General features: G+C 43.1%; 1 protein-coding gene across 1 annotated transcript in view; it reads left to right on the top strand.

The window, feature by feature from the left end:
• The first annotated feature begins 574 nt into the window (after positions 1–574).
• GRPR (gastrin releasing peptide receptor) overlaps positions 575–17380 on the top strand; it is a 32641-nt gene continuing 15835 nt past the window's right edge. The window contains exons 1-2 of the mRNA XM_083844827.1: positions 575–1044; positions 1136–1639. Coding sequence (XP_083700953.1) covers positions 1221–1639 — 419 coding nt within the window. The 5' untranslated portion in view covers positions 575–1044; positions 1136–1220. The remainder of the gene's footprint in view (positions 1045–1135; positions 1640–17380) is intronic.

Below are 17380 nucleotides of genomic sequence, written 5' to 3'. Positions count from 1 at the left end.
ACTTTTGTAATCTGAGCAAGTCCCTCTCTGCTGCATCTAAACATGTGTTACCTACAGATGCCATTATGATGGGTATCTCATAAATAGCAATGATCACCTTGAACAGTAAACTTTGTCCCTTGCTATTGTTACCTCCAAATTAAAACATAAACAAAAAATGTGCAGAGTTCAGCCTTCCATGGTTAACTGCAGGTGCATGGTGTTAATATGCATTTGCCTGCTTTAACTATGTTGCTGATTTTATCTTAATTGGCTTTATTCGGTTCATTTACCCTGGGGGATGAGTTTGGCTCCATATCATTACACTCTTTCATTGGAACAATTGAATACTGGAGTGCAAACAAAGTAAGTGTGCTCTCAGTTAAGAATGCCCAAGAGCTGTTTTGGTCACATTATTTGCAGTATGAAATAAACTTTTATTTTTATTATTTTTATTTTTGGCGAGGCGGTGAACCTCATCTCACGAGGTATTAGTGAGCAGTCCTTTTTTCATCTAAAGAGTTAACGGAGATTTTTTCTTCCCCCTATTTTTTCTCCTACCCAGGCAGGGATGAGATTGTCCAGTAGGTGGCTGGCATTCCCCGGCACTAGCCGGCGGCTCCCACGGAATGACTGCGATCATTTAAAGCAACCCTGCTCTCATCATGGGAAGCCGGGGAAGAATTGACGTCCGGAAGATCCTGCCTATAGGATCCGAGCCGTCAGAGGAGCCGTGCTTTTCCCTCACTTTAAATCCGGCCGGCGAGTGCAGGTGCTGAAAGCCAGAAGATATGGGGAATGCAGCATGACGGCAACTACCAAAAGTTCTTGCTGGCTGCAATTCCCTTGTTTCGGACTCCGTTCTGCTCGGCAGACCTGGAGCTGGGAAATTAACTAGCCTTGATTTTGAAAATGCCTCCCACTGACTGGGCTTTGAATGTGATAAATGGCCTTCCAGAGCTGGGGAGCAGCTAACAGAAAGACAAGGCAACGAGGAAAAGACAAGTTCCAGGATTCAAACTCTGGTAAAAGATGTTCTCTTTTCAACTTACAGAAACTGTACTGGTAAGCAACGTGCAGTGGCTTTTTTGTTTTATTTATTTTAAAAACGTTTCACAAGGTGAAATGACTTTTAAACTTTTCTGACTGTTTAAAGCAACCAAGCGGCAGCAAAATCAAAGGAAGAAATTTTATTCAAGGATTTTCAAAAAGTTGTCTTCTGAGAAAAGAAAAGTAGGACAATGGCATCTGGAGAGTGCCTTCTGCTGGACCTGGAAACGGATAGCTTCATTCTCTACAACATCTCTGTCAACCAGAGTGCAAACCTCTCCATCCTCAGCGATGAGTGGTTCTACCCAGCCTTCCTCTACGCCATCCCCACCATTTACGGGATCATCATTTTGATAGGCCTTATCGGCAACATCACTTTGATTAAGATCTTCTGTACTGTGAAATCCATGAGAAATGTCCCTAATTTGTTCATCTCCAGCTTGGCTCTGGGAGACCTGCTGCTCTTAGTGACTTGCGTGCCTGTGGATGCCAGTAGGTACCTTGCTGATGAGTGGCTCTTTGGCAGAATCGGATGTAAACTTATCCCCTTCATACAGCTCACTTCTGTAGGGGTGTCAGTCTTCACTCTCACTGCTCTCTCAGCTGACAGGTAAGCCTGCTGCTGTAGCTTTGAAAACTCTGCATATTTCCAGTTCTGTAAAATGCACAATTATGGACATCTATTTTCAGGTCACAAATACATTGCTCATAAGTGACATTTTTAACCTAACATTGGAAAAAGAACACATTCTTTTAAATTTCTGCTGGTTATGAGCACAAAACTTGAGGAAGAAACAAGCTGAATGCAGGTTACTTTTTCTGGGTTAAACTGTGCAGTTTAGCAACTAGTCTAACTTAATTAAAAGAAAACCAAGAACAGATCAAGCCCAGAGAGGAAAAATAGCTATTCATGAAAGAAGCTCTACTAAAAGACAGCATGTCCATATTTGCCAAAAAGATAATTGATCCATACTTCATGAAGTGTGAAGGCACTGGAACAGCAATTTAAAGTGCAGTTAGAATCAATTTTTTCTAGTGGCTTGCTTCCTTAGGGCTAACACCATATGAGGCAACATTTCATGAAATATGTTCAAAGTACTCAAATAAAGATGCCTGAAGTCAGGCATCTCAGTTCGCTGTAGTCAGTACATTTCCCTTGATTAAATGCTTTGCCCCGTAGCCAATCAAAAATGATCTGTGCTGTTGGTTTGGAAACTTTGTCTTCCAATAAAGTTTGGTGAAAAGAACATGTAATAGCTGTGCTATTTTAGGCTATATGAGAAAAAGGTTTTCTGCAGATGATAAGCTTCTAATAATCCAACTCTGTTTTGGATTTCTGTGAGGATTTGGAAAATTATCTCAGAGCATTCAGATTTAAAATCAAAAGACCTTGAAATCAAATGTTGTTTTGAAGAAGGAAGCCTTCCTTTATGAAAAGATTTTAAGTATTTGTTAGACTGTTGGCCTTCACAGAAGCTCATATGCACATCACAGAGGCTAAGATGTCTTGTTTCTAATTTTGATGCTTCAGAAAGAGACTAAGGAATACATTGTCACCATGTTAAACATAGGAAATTTCACAGAAATACTAAGATTTCATATGAGAAAAATCCTTATAGTTTTGTCTTGGTCACAAGGAAGTGGAAATAGCCTTGTTTTAGGTAGTGCCTTACATGCCATGCTGTGTGTCTCCTCCCAACCTCCTAGTTTAAAATATCAGACTGTTTATGCTCAGTTTTCAGGGTTGTTCACATACACATTTCAATATACCTTATGGGATTTCAATAAACGCAGATCACACACTGTGTTTCAGAGACAGAGAATGGTCAATATGTTTTGTATCACAGCAGTTCAACTCCTCTGCGATAGTTATGTATAAAAATAGCACCGCCTGCCCCAATAGCAGATAACAAACATGCCTATGTGCAGACAAAAGTCTTCAGACAATTTACTGTAAAAACACTGGGAAAATGGGAAAACTGCACAAACTCTTTACTAAAGGATCACCTACACTTTCACCCTTGAGTTTCTTGTGACAGCTGGAACCCTGCTCTGGAGAAAATGTTAGGAAAATAAGTATTTCTCCAGGGAATTCATCTTTCCAAAGCTCTGGTCAAAGTTGTTTTAAAAAAAGTGTCAGGGAAAGAAAAATGCATCATAAAGAAGATTATATTAGAGAGATTTGTTGCTGTCTCATCACGCCACATAAAGTAAACAAGGCAAATGCTTTTACTGAGCAGCACATCAATAGTGTTTTTTGCCTGAAGTAAGTCAACAGAGCAGAAAACAGCAGCTGTAGCAAGCTTGGGTTTTGGTGACTTTAAATTCCCAACTTCAGCATTGTCTGAATCCTCTTAACCATCATGCTGCACTGGTAATCAAATTTTGCAACACTTTTCCAAGCCAGTTGGCTATAAGGGAGGTGGGCACGTGTGTGCGAGAAGACTTTATGTTCCTATCTTCAAGGGACAATTTTGCTGTCTTTGAATGCATCTCTAGTTCAGTGCAGAAGGAGATAATAATAAAACATTTACCTTTATTAGATCTATGAATCTTAACTGCTGTGCACTGGACCACAAAGAGGACTTATATATTAGGTTTACTGAAGTTTTCGTTTTGGTATATTAGCAGCAGTGCTAGGATAATTTTCTTATGGAATAATATGGTCTACATTTTGCCAACTCACAGACCATTAGTCTATCTATATTTTCTGAGAAATGTCACCCCAAACTCTAGTACACAGTATTAATCATTTCAGAATCATTAAGAAAATAAACTTAAAATGTACAGGGAAAACTTCCAAGACATGCTTTGGCTGTGAGCAGCATGGTGATGCCTGCCTGAGTCCACGGAGGGACCATTAGTCCAGCATTCTGAGGTGGCCCCTAGGGCAAGGAGATGCTGACCCTGGAGTGTGGAGAGGTTTCATAGCAGGCTGCTTCCAAGGTCAGATGTGGCCTTGCAGAAAGGGTGAGCAGCAGCTCAGCCCTGCAGGGAGATGTCTGAGGGTGTTGTGGTCAGAGCAGGGTAACAGGAGGACTCAGGAGTCTGGTGGGTGACACTGCTCAGGCACAGCTCATCTCCCTCAGCTTTTGCTGTCTGAATGGAGGAGCCCCTCCAGGATAGCCAGCAAGGTGTCCCATAGTCCATGGAGAAAGGTACCTCCAGAGGAGATAGGATAAACCACTGTGTCAGGATACTTCCCTTCCTCCTTGGGTACAGACAAAGTCTTGCTGTTTAACATGAAACCTGCCTGAGATGCTCACATGAAACACGCGAATTTCCCTGTTCTCATGAATCAAAGCCATGGACCTTTAGAGAGAAAAGCCTCCTAACCCATCTGATGTGAATAACACTTCACAGCACTGTCTCCAAGGAAAGGGAGACCTGTCGGTGCACCACAGACTTTTGTCTATAATTCATTTTCTGAGGAAAAAAAAAAAAAAAGATAAAAAAACGCTCAATTATAGTCAGCTTCTATTAACAAAAAGCTAGTAGGAACAACTGCAGGCATTGCTGACAGTGTCGTGGTAATGCCTAGAGACCTGGTATCCCTGGGATCAGAAATCTGCTGTGCAAAGAAAAAGCAGTGTGATAGAACAGGGTTATTCCCATAGAGGTGCCCATTGAAACATAGTACGAAAAGCAATGGGTGGATGTGATGAGCCAATACGCTATGGCAGAGAGTGGTGAGAAAAGTCTGCTAGAAGTTACCACAGTGCCACAAACCATCTCTGTTGCTTTACATCCCCTTCTGAAGACCAGGGGCCCAGTTTTAATACGTTGTGCTCACCCCACATCAAGGGGGCAGAGGTGTCCTGAGGTACACTATTATTCTTTCCATCTCCACTTCATCATGTGTTAGGCAGGGTCAATAACACCGACTCTGTCATCTCCTGGTGACTGCAGATGCTGAGGTAAGTGCCAGCCTCCACCACAGAGCACTCAAAGCAGCTCCGTGGTTTGACCCGCCAAGACCCAGAGGTTATACAGAGGATTGGTTGCTCGCTTGCAAACCTTTCTCAGAATAAAACAGAAGGACAAACTGCCAGCTTCATCTTTTCCTGCGGTGGGAGTCTCCCAGGCTGCGAGGTGCTCTGTGTGCACATGCACACGTGCAGATCTGCACAACTTTAGTTACATAGGACATAGCCATGGGGTCCCTGGGTGTTCAGCCTGGCTCTGTGTACAACCAAGAGATTGCATCAGGCTAAAGTTAAATTATTCGAGAGTGTGAGGTAGGGTAAAATAGATTTAACAATATTAGAAATGTATTTTCTTCCAGACCGCTCCGATGGCTGCATAGTGTCCTCATCTGTCTGGCCACATTTGCAGGAGCAGTGGGAGCTGTCTGTGAGACTTTTCCTTTGAGCCTGGCAGATTTACAGAGCAGCCAGGACAGGGTTAAGGCCTGTGGTGTGCTTACAGCCACCCTCCAGGAGCGATAAGGTGCCAGGGCTGAGTATACAAGAGCAAGGAAACAAGCAGTCGATGAGTGTGTATGCGTGTTTGTGTGTTTTAGAAGGGCTGCAAACGAGGCGGACAGGGGAAGGACATCTGTCTGAGCTGCTCTTCTGCTCTGACAGAGCAGCAGATTTCTTCAGCTACTCTTCAGCTCACCCCTGCAAAGAGGGAGCTTCAGTTTGCTTGTCTGCCCTCCTCCTGCAAGAGACTCAAGGTATAGAGGCAGCCTGCACGAGTGATCAAACCTGGGCTGAGAGCCCAGGCAGAAAAGCCAAAGCTGGCTTGGCAAGTGACAAGAAATTAAGGAAAATTTTTGCACAGTAAGAGGAAAAGCAGCCCATTTAATTGCCCTTGTCATGGGAGATGTCTTTATTTAATTGACTGTTTCTCCCATGACTGACAGGGTTTAGACATTTGCATTTAAATTAGGCAAGCTGTCAGGCACTGATCATACTTGCCCACTGTTTTGCTGAGATTGTAAAAAAATCGAAATGCCCTGGTGCTCATGCAATGAAGCCTTCCTGAAGTAATGTTTCTTTTACAAGTACACAACAGAGCAAGTGTAAAGCGTAATTGGAGTTTGCAGGCGGAATCTTTACCTTAAGCACCTTGCATTATCCAGATTTTAGTGCTGGAAAACTGCAGGAATGCCTGACACCCTGAGCTGCTGCCAGCCAGTCATAGGAGGCAATGACATTTATTGTGGGGAGACACATGGGGTGACGTTATGAATATGAGGGTAGGTGGCTTACCTTGGTGAGACCAGCTGGAGACAGCAGGAATTGCAGTAATACAGGAGCTCTGAGGCCTGAAATAAGGGCACTAACAATGGCAATCACTCTTGCAAATGTTGACCTCAGTGCTTGGATGCAGGTATGGATGCAGGGATGCAGCAGTGGGTCCAGATGCCCTGGACCCCTTGGAGTGGGTCACAGCCACAACCTTCTGATGTTCCTCTGAACTCATGCAGAAGTTTGTTTATGTAAGAAATAAAGACCCATACAATCCTCTCTCCCCCTCCCCCTCCCCCCCCCCCCAAAAAAATAAAAAAAATCAGTGGTGGAAGGAAAGAAACAGACCCAGAATTTCTAGAAGGAAGCCTCTGAATATGCAAAAAATATTTGTTTGGTGGACTCATCCCTTTTGAGCTTTAGATGTCTCCTGCTCCCACTATTAATAACACATACAATACCAGAGAAGGAGTAACATCTACATGTCAGTTCATTTGTTTTATTTCACAATGCCAGATTATGGCTCCACAAGAGGATTAAGTGTTCCCCCCTGAAATAAAGCTATGAAAAGCTTTTCCCGCTCTACTCTGCGCTGGTGCGGCCTCACCTCGAGTACTGTGTGCAGTTCTGGGCACCACAGTACAAAAAGGACATTAAACTGTTGGAGAGTGTCCAGAGGAGGGCGACGAAGATGGTGAAGGGCCTAGAGGGGAAGACATATGAGGAGTGGCTGAGGTCACTTGGCGTGTTCAGCCTGGAGAAGAGGAGGCTGAGGGGGGACCTCATCGCAGTCTACAACTTCCTCGCGAGGGGGAGTGGAGGGGCAGGTGACCTATTCTCTGTTATCACCAGTGACAGGACCTGTGGGAACGGTGTTAAGCTGAGGCAGGGAAAGTTTAGGCTGGACATCAGGAAGAGGTTCTTCACTGGGGTTGTTGCACACTGGAACAGGCTCCCCAGGGAAATAGTCACTGCACCAAGCCTGTCTGAATTTAAGAAGCGTTTGGACTGTGCACTTAGTCACATGGTCTGAAATTTTGGGCAGACCTGTGAGGTGCCAGGAATTGGACTTGATGATCCTTATGGGTCCCTTCCAACTCGGGATATTCTATGATTCTATGAAAAGCCAAACTGATTTCCACAGAGTTGATTTACAGAATGATGCTTTTCTTTAATACATCATTTACAAAGTGTCAGGTCCACGGTGGTTATGAATTCATTCCAGGCAGTCTAGTAGCAACATTCATGAAATCCCTTCAGGTCACCAAGGCACAATTTTGGGGCAATTTACTTGTGCTGTAAGTTAGTGTGCAGCCTCAGGAAGGTTTTGAAAGGGTGGCTGAGAAAGCCGCTCTCTGAACTACCAAGACAATCCCGAGTCTGGTCAATGCAAGCTGGCAGAATGATACCCTCACACGTGCATTTTGGATCCACCAGTGTGATCTCAGCCAGCATATCAGTCCTTCCAAACCAGAGAAGAAGTCCTGAGGGGCTTTGAATGCCATCCCAAAGCCTTCTCTCCCACTGAAGCACGGGGCAGGCACTGCCAGTCGGTGCTGCTGGCATGGTGGCCCTGCCGCTGCTCTTCCTGTGCTGATGGCAGAAGGTGCACACAGGGAGATACAGGTATCTCTTTCATCCCATTCTCCAAGTCTTAGATACTGTGTTGCTGCCCAGTGTCAATACAATACAAACACTCTTAACACTCTTGGTTTTAGCTCTCATTTCCTAAGCTCCTGCATCCATCTGTACCAAGAGAAACAGATCAACAGCACAAACTTTCAGAGTATCTTGATTAGCTGGAGCAGATGGCTAAAACATGATAGATGCAGTACTATAGCCAGGAACATTAGAGCTCCCATTCATATCAGTGGGACCAGCGCACGAATCCAGGGCTAGAGTCAGTGCTAATGTGTTGGAGACTGTCAATATTTAAGCAATCAAAAGGAAGAAAAGTTGGATTACCTATTGTTTACATTTCAGTAAAACCTGAAAACCCCAATCAGTTGTCATGGTCTCGTGGTATGAGGTGCTGTGTGCACCGTTAGCAAGGAGAGCAATTGGCCGCAGAGAATTTGCCAGTCCCATCAGCTCAGGCATTCGTACGTGGAATTCAGAGGTGGGCAACAGCCTGGCCAAAAAGAGGAAAAGGGATTTCAGCTGAAAAAGCTCACCTGCATATGCAGTGAAAAATCCTATATCTGCTTTGCTGGCAGAAAGCCTCTGGAATAACCTGTTTTCTTTTTATTTTGAAAAGCGACTCAAGCATTAGCCCTGCAGAGACCCCTCCGGTTGCCTCTCACCAATTCTGAACCCGCGTGCCCAGCTCACCCATGTCGTGTGAGCAGCTGGGGACCATGGGGTCCTGCCCGAGCTCCTGTCAGCAGGCTCTTTGGTTTGCCCCCACACCATCTGATCGAGCAGAGCAGGGAATTTCAGTGTCCAGAAACCAGCCTGTGTCTTGGGCAGAAACCAAAGTGATGCTTCAGCCCATTCCAGTGGTGAAGCACCAAAAGGAATCCTAGCACCAGCCGATATGTGTGATGTAGAGAAAGGCAGAAAGATGGAGTCCCTTGCAGAAAACTGCCTTCCTGACCACAGGCTAGCAGTCAGTTTAGCCAGAGTGCAGCAAACTGTCAAGAATCAAAGGGAAAAGCATTGCCAAAGCTCTGTCCACCCTGTCCTTGCCTGCCCTCTGGACAGTCCCTGTGGCTCCTTGGGAGGGCAGGACGAAAAGCAGCAGTGGCACTCTAAGAGTGAAAACTATTTCTTCATACCTGCAGACAGCTCTGAAGCATGAGATTTAGCCATGGCTGGTCAAATGGCCTGGAAGGGCCAGAGATGCAGATGCTGGGCCAGAACTGACGGCTCCGGCCATCCAGATCAGCTGCTTTTCTTGCCCTCACCCACACACAGAGGCTGCTGCGTATCTCATGGCATTTGTATTAAAACAGATCATTTCAGTGACACGAGGCAACATTAAAATATTCTAACTAAAGGTGCCCTTTCCCTCTCATTGGTCTCCAATATTCTGCTATCCTCACTGCTTGGAAATTGTCATATTTCAATCTAAATTTGTCTGACCTCTGACCACTGCATCTGTCTATGCCTTTCTCAGCAGGATGGAAATATCCCTTACCTCTGCTTATCTTCTCAATATGAAAATGCATTCTTGTGGTGATCAAGGCTCCTTGGAAGGCATCATCCAGCTACACTGGCTTAAAGCTGTATTCTCTGATTCGATCTCCTCTTGGCAGGCTATTCTGAACTCTTCCTGCTATTTGATATTCTTCTTAAAAGCATATGGTACCACAGACAGACCATTCACCATGGTCCTACAGTGCTGGAGGCACTACAGACACCATCACTTCCCTGCTACTATTAATAATTGAACTAATAACAGCAGTAAAGGATAGTGTTAGACTATTTAGCCCCAACATGGAGCTAAAAGTTGATATGGAGGTAATGGCCTTTTGGGACACCTATCTTTGATGAAGCCACAGAAAGGACATACACATCATATAAGCATAGCTGACAGCTTTATACTAGCTAGCTCAGATACTGATTGCTCCAAAGCCATAACACCATAAGAATGGCATGGGATATTTGATTGCCAGGTGTATAAGAGATGCTCCAAAGTCTTGTTCTCCTTTCCTTGAAAGCCCCCCAATTATTTTGCCGTAATCTGCTCACTTGGGTCCTACATGCACTGCACTCATATGAGTTAAAATGGCTTCTGTTAGACTATGGGCAGTTATCCCAATGACTCTGACATATTTTTTTGCAGTCTGCTCAGCCACTGTGCCATCTGCAGACTTTCCCAGCAGAGGCTTCATACCTTGCCCAAGGCACCTGATAACTGCAGTAAATAGTACTGCAGCTAGAGCAGGTTCCCAGGACCCAGGCTACAAATGGCTTCACGCACTGCTACAATTTTACCAGCATGTTTGGGGACCCTCTGGGGTTGCCAAGGGGCTCGGGGTCCTCACCTGGACCAGCTCCCCTTCTTGAGCCAGGGCATCTATTTTTAACCCTTGTTTCATAGGAGAGAGGCAGGGATCACCTGGGCATGTATGGAGAAGGGAGGAGCATGCATGTCTGGGCACACTCTTGGGCAAGTCTACATCTAACAAGGTCACCCATGCAAGCATGCCCAAACAGGCTGCTCGCTTGTATGCCAGCAGGGCACACACCCTTCTTACATCACCTACAACCTTGTGACAACAGAAAAAAAAAAAAAAGAAAAAAAAAAGACTAACCTTGCCATACATTAAACAACAAGGACTAATATTAATTGTCATCTGTTAGTATTATTAGCTTCTCCATTCTACCATCTACTACTGGCCTTGAACAGCCCAAATTCTTGCACTTTTCTCAGTCACAACTTCCACCTTTTTGAACTTCACAGTTTTGGAGCCAGTTCCCCAGTTCTCGGGAATTTCTCTATTTTTTCAAGATATGTAGAAAAATTAAAAAAAAATAAAAAAAATAACACCAGTTATTCCCCAGCTGGTTCCTTTAATACTCCTAGGTGCAAATTATTCAGGCCTGCTGGTGTGAAAATGTTTTGGGCTTGCAGATGTTGGCTCACATCTTCTTTAATACAGCTGGTGACTTTTCTGCTACATCTAGAGCACTGCACACAAGCTATGGATACCTCCTCCACATTTGGGCTTAAATATCTAGTGATTGCCTTTCACCTTGTCTCCATCATTGTTTATATCTTCACTGTTTATATGTATGCCTGACTTAATGATTTTTTTGTTCCCAATGTATTTAAAAATGCACATTTGTTTGTCACACAGCGACCTTTGATATTTTGTTGGTTCCTCCAGCTTTCCTTATCAGACACCGACATTTTTAAACTCCAATATTTGCTGTCATTTACTTTTGGTTTTTTTTCCCATCTGTTGCATATTGATTTTTTTTAATTACTTCTTTGAGGTTCTAGCACAACTCCTCATTTTCTCTCACTCAACGTAGCTTTTTGCCCTGCATGTTTTTTTCAGGGCAAGGTGTAGCAAGGGAGGAGGCTGGTGGTCAGCTGCTATTGTGTCATTAGCATTTCTCACTTTACATTTGCATTCCCAGTCCATTGCACTGGCAGCTGTTTTTAACTTCAAGAAGCCTGCTTCTTTTAGGTTCCATATATATACAGCGTTTTGTCCTTTTTCCACAAAATAAAGATAAGGTGCCATGGCTGTGCACTGTAGTGTAAGTGCTACGGTGTAAGGAACTGTTAAGTTGTAGGTCAGTGATGAGCTCTTCTTTCTCTGTCAGAGCAAAGTACAATATTGATTTATTGCTCATCACAGGCAGGACTTCTGGGGCTGAGAAACTGCCATTTTTAGAAACTCCAATGAATTTCGATTGCAGGCTCTGTAAGATATTCAGCAGTTACCTCATGTGTTTAGGTTAACCACTGATGCTCCTTTTGTGCACTGAAGGCTGTGCTTTCCAGAGAAATTAGGCTGACTCTCTAGTGAGATGAAGGGTCTGCACCTGAGGCCCCAGCTTTAGCTTCCCTGTTAAAATTTTAGTTCCATGCCCTCAGTCCTACACCACTGACAACACTGGAGACTTGTCCTGTTACAGCAAATCCTTAGATGGAAAGCATCACCAGCAGCCCTGGCATGAGCAAACCACACTGGTGGTGCCTGATCCCACACCATGCAGTGTGGGCACCAGCACATCCCCCTGTCCATACCGGGTGCTGAGCACTCAGAGAACTGCACAGCAGTTAGCTGGCACCAAGGAGCTTCTCCAGCTGGGGCACTGGCTGTGTTGGAGAGCTCACTAGTTTTGAAATCAAAGGAGGTATTTCAGTGCATAGGTCCCATCCCTCCCTCAGATAGCAGGTCTTATGTCCAACTTCAAGAACTGCGGCAAATGGCAAGGCTGACCCAACCGAAATCTTTGACTTGAGATCAGGGTTTCATTCACAGGCGTGAATGAAGGTCACCTGCAGAGAATAAATACCCTAGGTGCTAGGGGGTCTTTCTAATAAGGACAGCATTGCCCATGGGACATCCACTATTTACTCCAGTGACCTTTATATCTGTTGCTTCCTATATGTATAGTTAATTTTTTAAATATCTTGTCTTCTGGGTAGTCATGACTAGGAATAACACAGTCATTACTAAATAGTTACTATGTAAGCCTTCTTCCCCCCAGTGTGTAGTCTCAGTGTCGACCCCAGTCATTCCTGGATTGAAATTCCCATTCATCCAGATTTCAGACTAATGTAGCAGTGTGCAGGTACATGGACTGAAATTGGGAAACATGCTTCAAAAATTTAGAACTACGCCACTCCGTTCATTGCATCCTGTTTCTTTCTGTTTGAATGTTAATTACTGGAAAGAGAGAGAAAGTAGGCAGTACCTGCCAATGTATGTAAGACTAGCCCGTCAGGGATGTCTTTGTGCCCATGTGCAATTTACTAAAGATTTTAATAACAGATGTTCACCCAAGAGTCATGCATAATAACGATGATCTTAACTAAGTATGCAGAAAGCAGATAGACCCAAAATAGATTGTCGTAGGGTGCTGATGGCTTAGACAGTCTAGCAATTTTGTGGATTTATTCAATTATTTATCTTTGGAGCTATAAATATTCATAACATTCAAGCTGGAAACAATGAGAAAGTTTTGGACATCACATTTCTCATAAAGTTCTTCCAATATTTAGTAAGACTTTTTTGTTGCTTTCAAATTCAGACTTCACACTCAACAAGGCTCCATGTGCTTCATTTATGCAGTCTTAGCATAGGATCAACTTTTTTTCTGTTGCTTGAGGATTTTTTGCATGGTAATTGAGCCAGTCCTTCGTATTGTGTGGGCAAAATGATAATGTGATACTAGCAGAACATAATTACAAATTTTTGATGAGAAGATTTTCATTCAGCCTATTCACAGGCCAAGACCAGATCAAGGTGCACATGTTAAGCTTAAAAATGGGACAATTTTTCTCCCTCTTTCAGTTACAGGTTGGAACAGAAGAAATACGTGGACATCCTGACTAAGAGGCAGCTCTTCCATCATCACAATAGGAAGTGGTTGCAATTTCAGAAGCTCATTTTCTAGATCTGGGAAGAACTCAGTGTTTTTATGTAACAGCAATTTAAATGACTATTTTTGTAAGGCTTCAGTCCATTCTAACAAAATCCTGCTTTTTATTTAAGTTTTAGGTTCACATTTACTCAACATCTCAAAATAAAGCTCAGTTTAAACAGATAAAAAAGTTTGTAAGTGGCTTTCTACCTTCAGAGAAAAAACAGAAAGTGGGTCTGAAATATGGAAAATCTTTCTGTGAGCCTGATGCAGTCTAAGCAGTGTGGTTGGTAATGAAGCAAAGGCAGGCCAGGTTTTGCAAATTTCATTTGTTCTTGGCCACAGAGGTACTATTATTACAGCAGACACAAGTGATTTTGTCTGAAGTTAAGATCTATCAACCTCCTCATTTTAAAAATACTGCAGGAGGTGGTATCTCTGAGCATAAAATAGCCTGCCTTTTTATTTGCATCCCATATCTACCAAGTATACAGTGAGGACTGTATGGAACATCTATATCACTTGTAATTACTGATGTAAGAGAAGAGGGGAAAGCATTAATACAAAGCAATCATAAAAGAGGAAAGCAAGCTAAGGCTGCCTACAGCATAAGCTTCTCCACAAAGCATGAAGTTACCTCCCTAAAAAAAAAAAAAAAAAAAGAGGAGCTAAATTAATTTAAAATCCAAGGGAAACACCAGATTTTCGTCCTGTGCTTTTGTTGTTTTAATTTCATTTTTGTGGCTGATGTAGCAGGCAGCAAGTAAGTGGATGAAGGTGGCAGGAAAAGAAACATGAAGGATTCACTGGAGGTGCCATTTTAGGGATAAGTTCCTTTCTCCCCTAGTGTGAGTGTGAAAGCAACCCTTCAGATCTCTGTGCCTAGGAACATACAGGCAATACGACTTTGAAGGCAAAGTTCATTTATACTTCAGCCAATGTGCATTTTCTTGTCTCAGCTGTGGAGCACAAAGATGGCTAGAATATTTTGCACCAGCAGAGAAGCTGCATCTAGGAAATTGACATCCATTTGGGATCTTAACTGTCTTTTTCATGATAAAGCTACTTCTGTGTTTATATTTGAAGTTGTGCCTTTGGGGCTAAGTGTACAGTATTAACCAATGTTTGCATAAAGTTTTAGAGTACATTATGTGGTGTTATCGTTAGTAGCATTATTATTAACACAAGGATAACGACACAGTTTTCCAGTTTCCCTGACTTATTAACCTCAGTGGGAAAAGTATTTACCACAGAAAAACCTTGTGTGGGTGTCACGCTTTGGTGGTTTATGGTCATTTCAGTAGTTTCAGTTGTGAGAAACAATTGCTCAATGAGCTCAATAGAGATCCTAAGAGACGCATGTAAGATATTTTCCAGAATTCAATGAGAAGTACATACTTTGGTAGATGGTCCTAACCATCTGTTCTGGCATATTTTTTAATTCTAACTGTTAAACTTACAAAAGTCACAAATTGAATCACTGGGATTAGGTTAAGAAGTGATTGTGCATTACATGTTATTGAATTCTTGCATTGAAGATGCCATACCAGCTCAGGTTTTGTTTCCAAAATACCTCTGGCCCAAAACCCTGCCAGCCCCATCTCCTAAGGTGGAGGAGTCACTCTGCAGTATGCAGGGACAGATTTTCGTGAGCCCTTTTCATGGTTTGGGTCATCATGCTGAAGCAATCCTCTGACCAGGCTCCTCTTGGTGGTCTGAAGACGTGGAGAAGAGAGACAGCACTGGAGCTTCATGTCCAGTGGAGGGGAGGATTGCCTTGCATGTTGAGTCCTCACAGCATCTTGCAAACTGTTTTGATCTGCCAGAGCCTCACAAAGAGGTGCTCAATCTGGCCAAAACTCTGACCCACTATTTCTGAGGCTATCCTATCATTGCATTAATTGCACTGAAGACAACACCATGTGTAATTTCTTTGTGCAGGCTGAGACTGAGACCATGAGACACAGAGATGTGCTGGCATCCATCCTGGCCAGAAGGTCATTGGTATCTGTTGTGTGTGAGGCAGGCTGCTACCTAGCAAGCACAGTGAGAACAGAGAAGTTCAAAGACTGAGCAGTAGTAAAGGTCAGAGCCTCATTCATATTTCCTGTCAGATCAGCAACCCAGTCACTTTCATCTGGGCTGTTTGACAACTGGAGAGATTGGAGTTGACACAAATTCTTGACTGTGTCCTTTTATTCAACTGAATCTTCAGAAGGCATGTTTTTCCTTTTAAGTTTTGGCCTTTGTTGTGAGGCATGAGTCATACCTTTGTTTTTTAATCTCTTTCAAGATTTTTTTTTTTTTTAAAGCAGGCAGGGGAAAGACTACAACAGAAAAAGATCAGCATCATACAAAAATTATAGAGAATGAAGGTGAAAGCAAGCAGAGGTGATAAGTACATGACCATAACTGGATTTATTGCAGACAAACTGAGATTTGGATTGGATTACTTAAATGCTGGAGGTTAAACATGGGAAAGTATCTATCTAAAATGAGCTATGAAACTCATTATCTCATTGCCTGAGCTCTGTCTACAGAAAGCAGAAAGAGGGGCAACTCTGGAGGACTTATCACCCCACTCCTTTCAGGCACCTATTTCTGGACTGGAGGAATTACCCCCTGATTCACCTCTTTCTCTCCATTGACACCAAGGCTGATGCCCTGCCTTTGGGCAGCTGTAGTAGTAGAGATGTCTGATGCAGACATGGAGAAGTGGATTTGATTCATTCAGCCTCAGTCAGCCCTCGGGTGGCCATTCACACCTCAGCTACTTACCTTCAACATGTGCTTGTCTCAGGAGATAAAATAGAACACGATAAGGAGTTAAAAGGCATTTGCTGGAGATGTAAATGGTGTGGATTAGATATCTCTCATGTCCCAAAGGGGTAGCCTACCCTAGAAAACTGGATGCATTCCAGAGTGTGTAAATTGCTGTGATGCTGATCACAACTGACGTGACTGTGCAGAGCAGGAAAACAGTGCACAGCACTTAACAGAGAACTTGGCCACCACCATGTCCAAGCAGTGCAAAATGAAAGGTAACAGCCACCAGCACCAAAGCTGTCCTATTTCTGTTTTTGTTGTTGTTGCTGTTGTTTGAGAAGTGGGCATGCAACTGATCTGAAGCTGGTAGGTGAAAGGGAAAGACTATCTCACTGTAAAGGAAATGTCAGTGGACAAAGCTGTGGAAAGCTTTGAAGAGTATTTGATGCATGAGCTGGAAATACACAGTCTGAAAAACAGGACAAGGTGCTGCTCAAATCCAGTCTACCTTGTACTCCTTAAGCAATGTCAACGAGATGTTAAAATCCAAGGTTGACCCTACCATGTAAATTGTATGAAAAAGTAAAGGAGCAAAGGAGTTTCTGAGCCCACCCCCAAAAACTAACCAGGAAGTGCAGCATTTTCACTCCCTGAGTACACACCACTGGAAGATCCATCATCCTCTCAACACCAGCCCAGCTCAGGAGGTCAATCTCTGATGCGTGTCCACCTTGTGCCCTTGGACAGAGCAATCCTCTGCAGCTACTGTCCACAACCAAAGCTCATGAGGGAAAGCAGAGCTGTTGAAATGCAAGCTAAGGGGACACCCATCAACCCATCCATAAGGCAGCTGGAAATGAAGACTCCCACCAGATCAATACTAAGCAATTAAACATTAATACTCAGGTTAACATAATTACTGGAGATTTCTGAATAAGTTAGCCCACCATCAGAAAAATCATGCAGATAGTCAGCAAAATAATTTGACTTAATTGTTAGGTTCTTAAGAAAATATGCACCCGTGTTCCTATATGTAAGAACCTACATCTTCAAATCCTTTTTTTTTTCTACAGTTATTTTTCCTCATTTTGTTGTTTTTTTTCTTTTTTTTTTGTGCTTTTGACCTCATGACGGTACACCTTGTGAGCAAAAAGTCTCTCAGATCATCTTCTGTAACTGTTGTAGCAGGCTTTATAAAGTAAACTAAATGCCTAATAATCAGTGCCAGCGTTCCTAGACATTTGCAATTACATTCTTTCAAAATTATATTGTCTGGAAATGCCATGTCTAATTAAAATGTACTAATAACCTTAAATGAATTAATTTTCTGACTCTCCATA

This window comes from Anser anser (assembly GCF_964211835.1).
Source record: "Anser anser genome assembly, chromosome: 1".
In the NCBI taxonomy this organism is placed as follows: domain Eukaryota; kingdom Metazoa; phylum Chordata; class Aves; order Anseriformes; family Anatidae; genus Anser; species Anser anser.
This window is presented reverse-complemented; position numbering and strand designations above follow the sequence as displayed.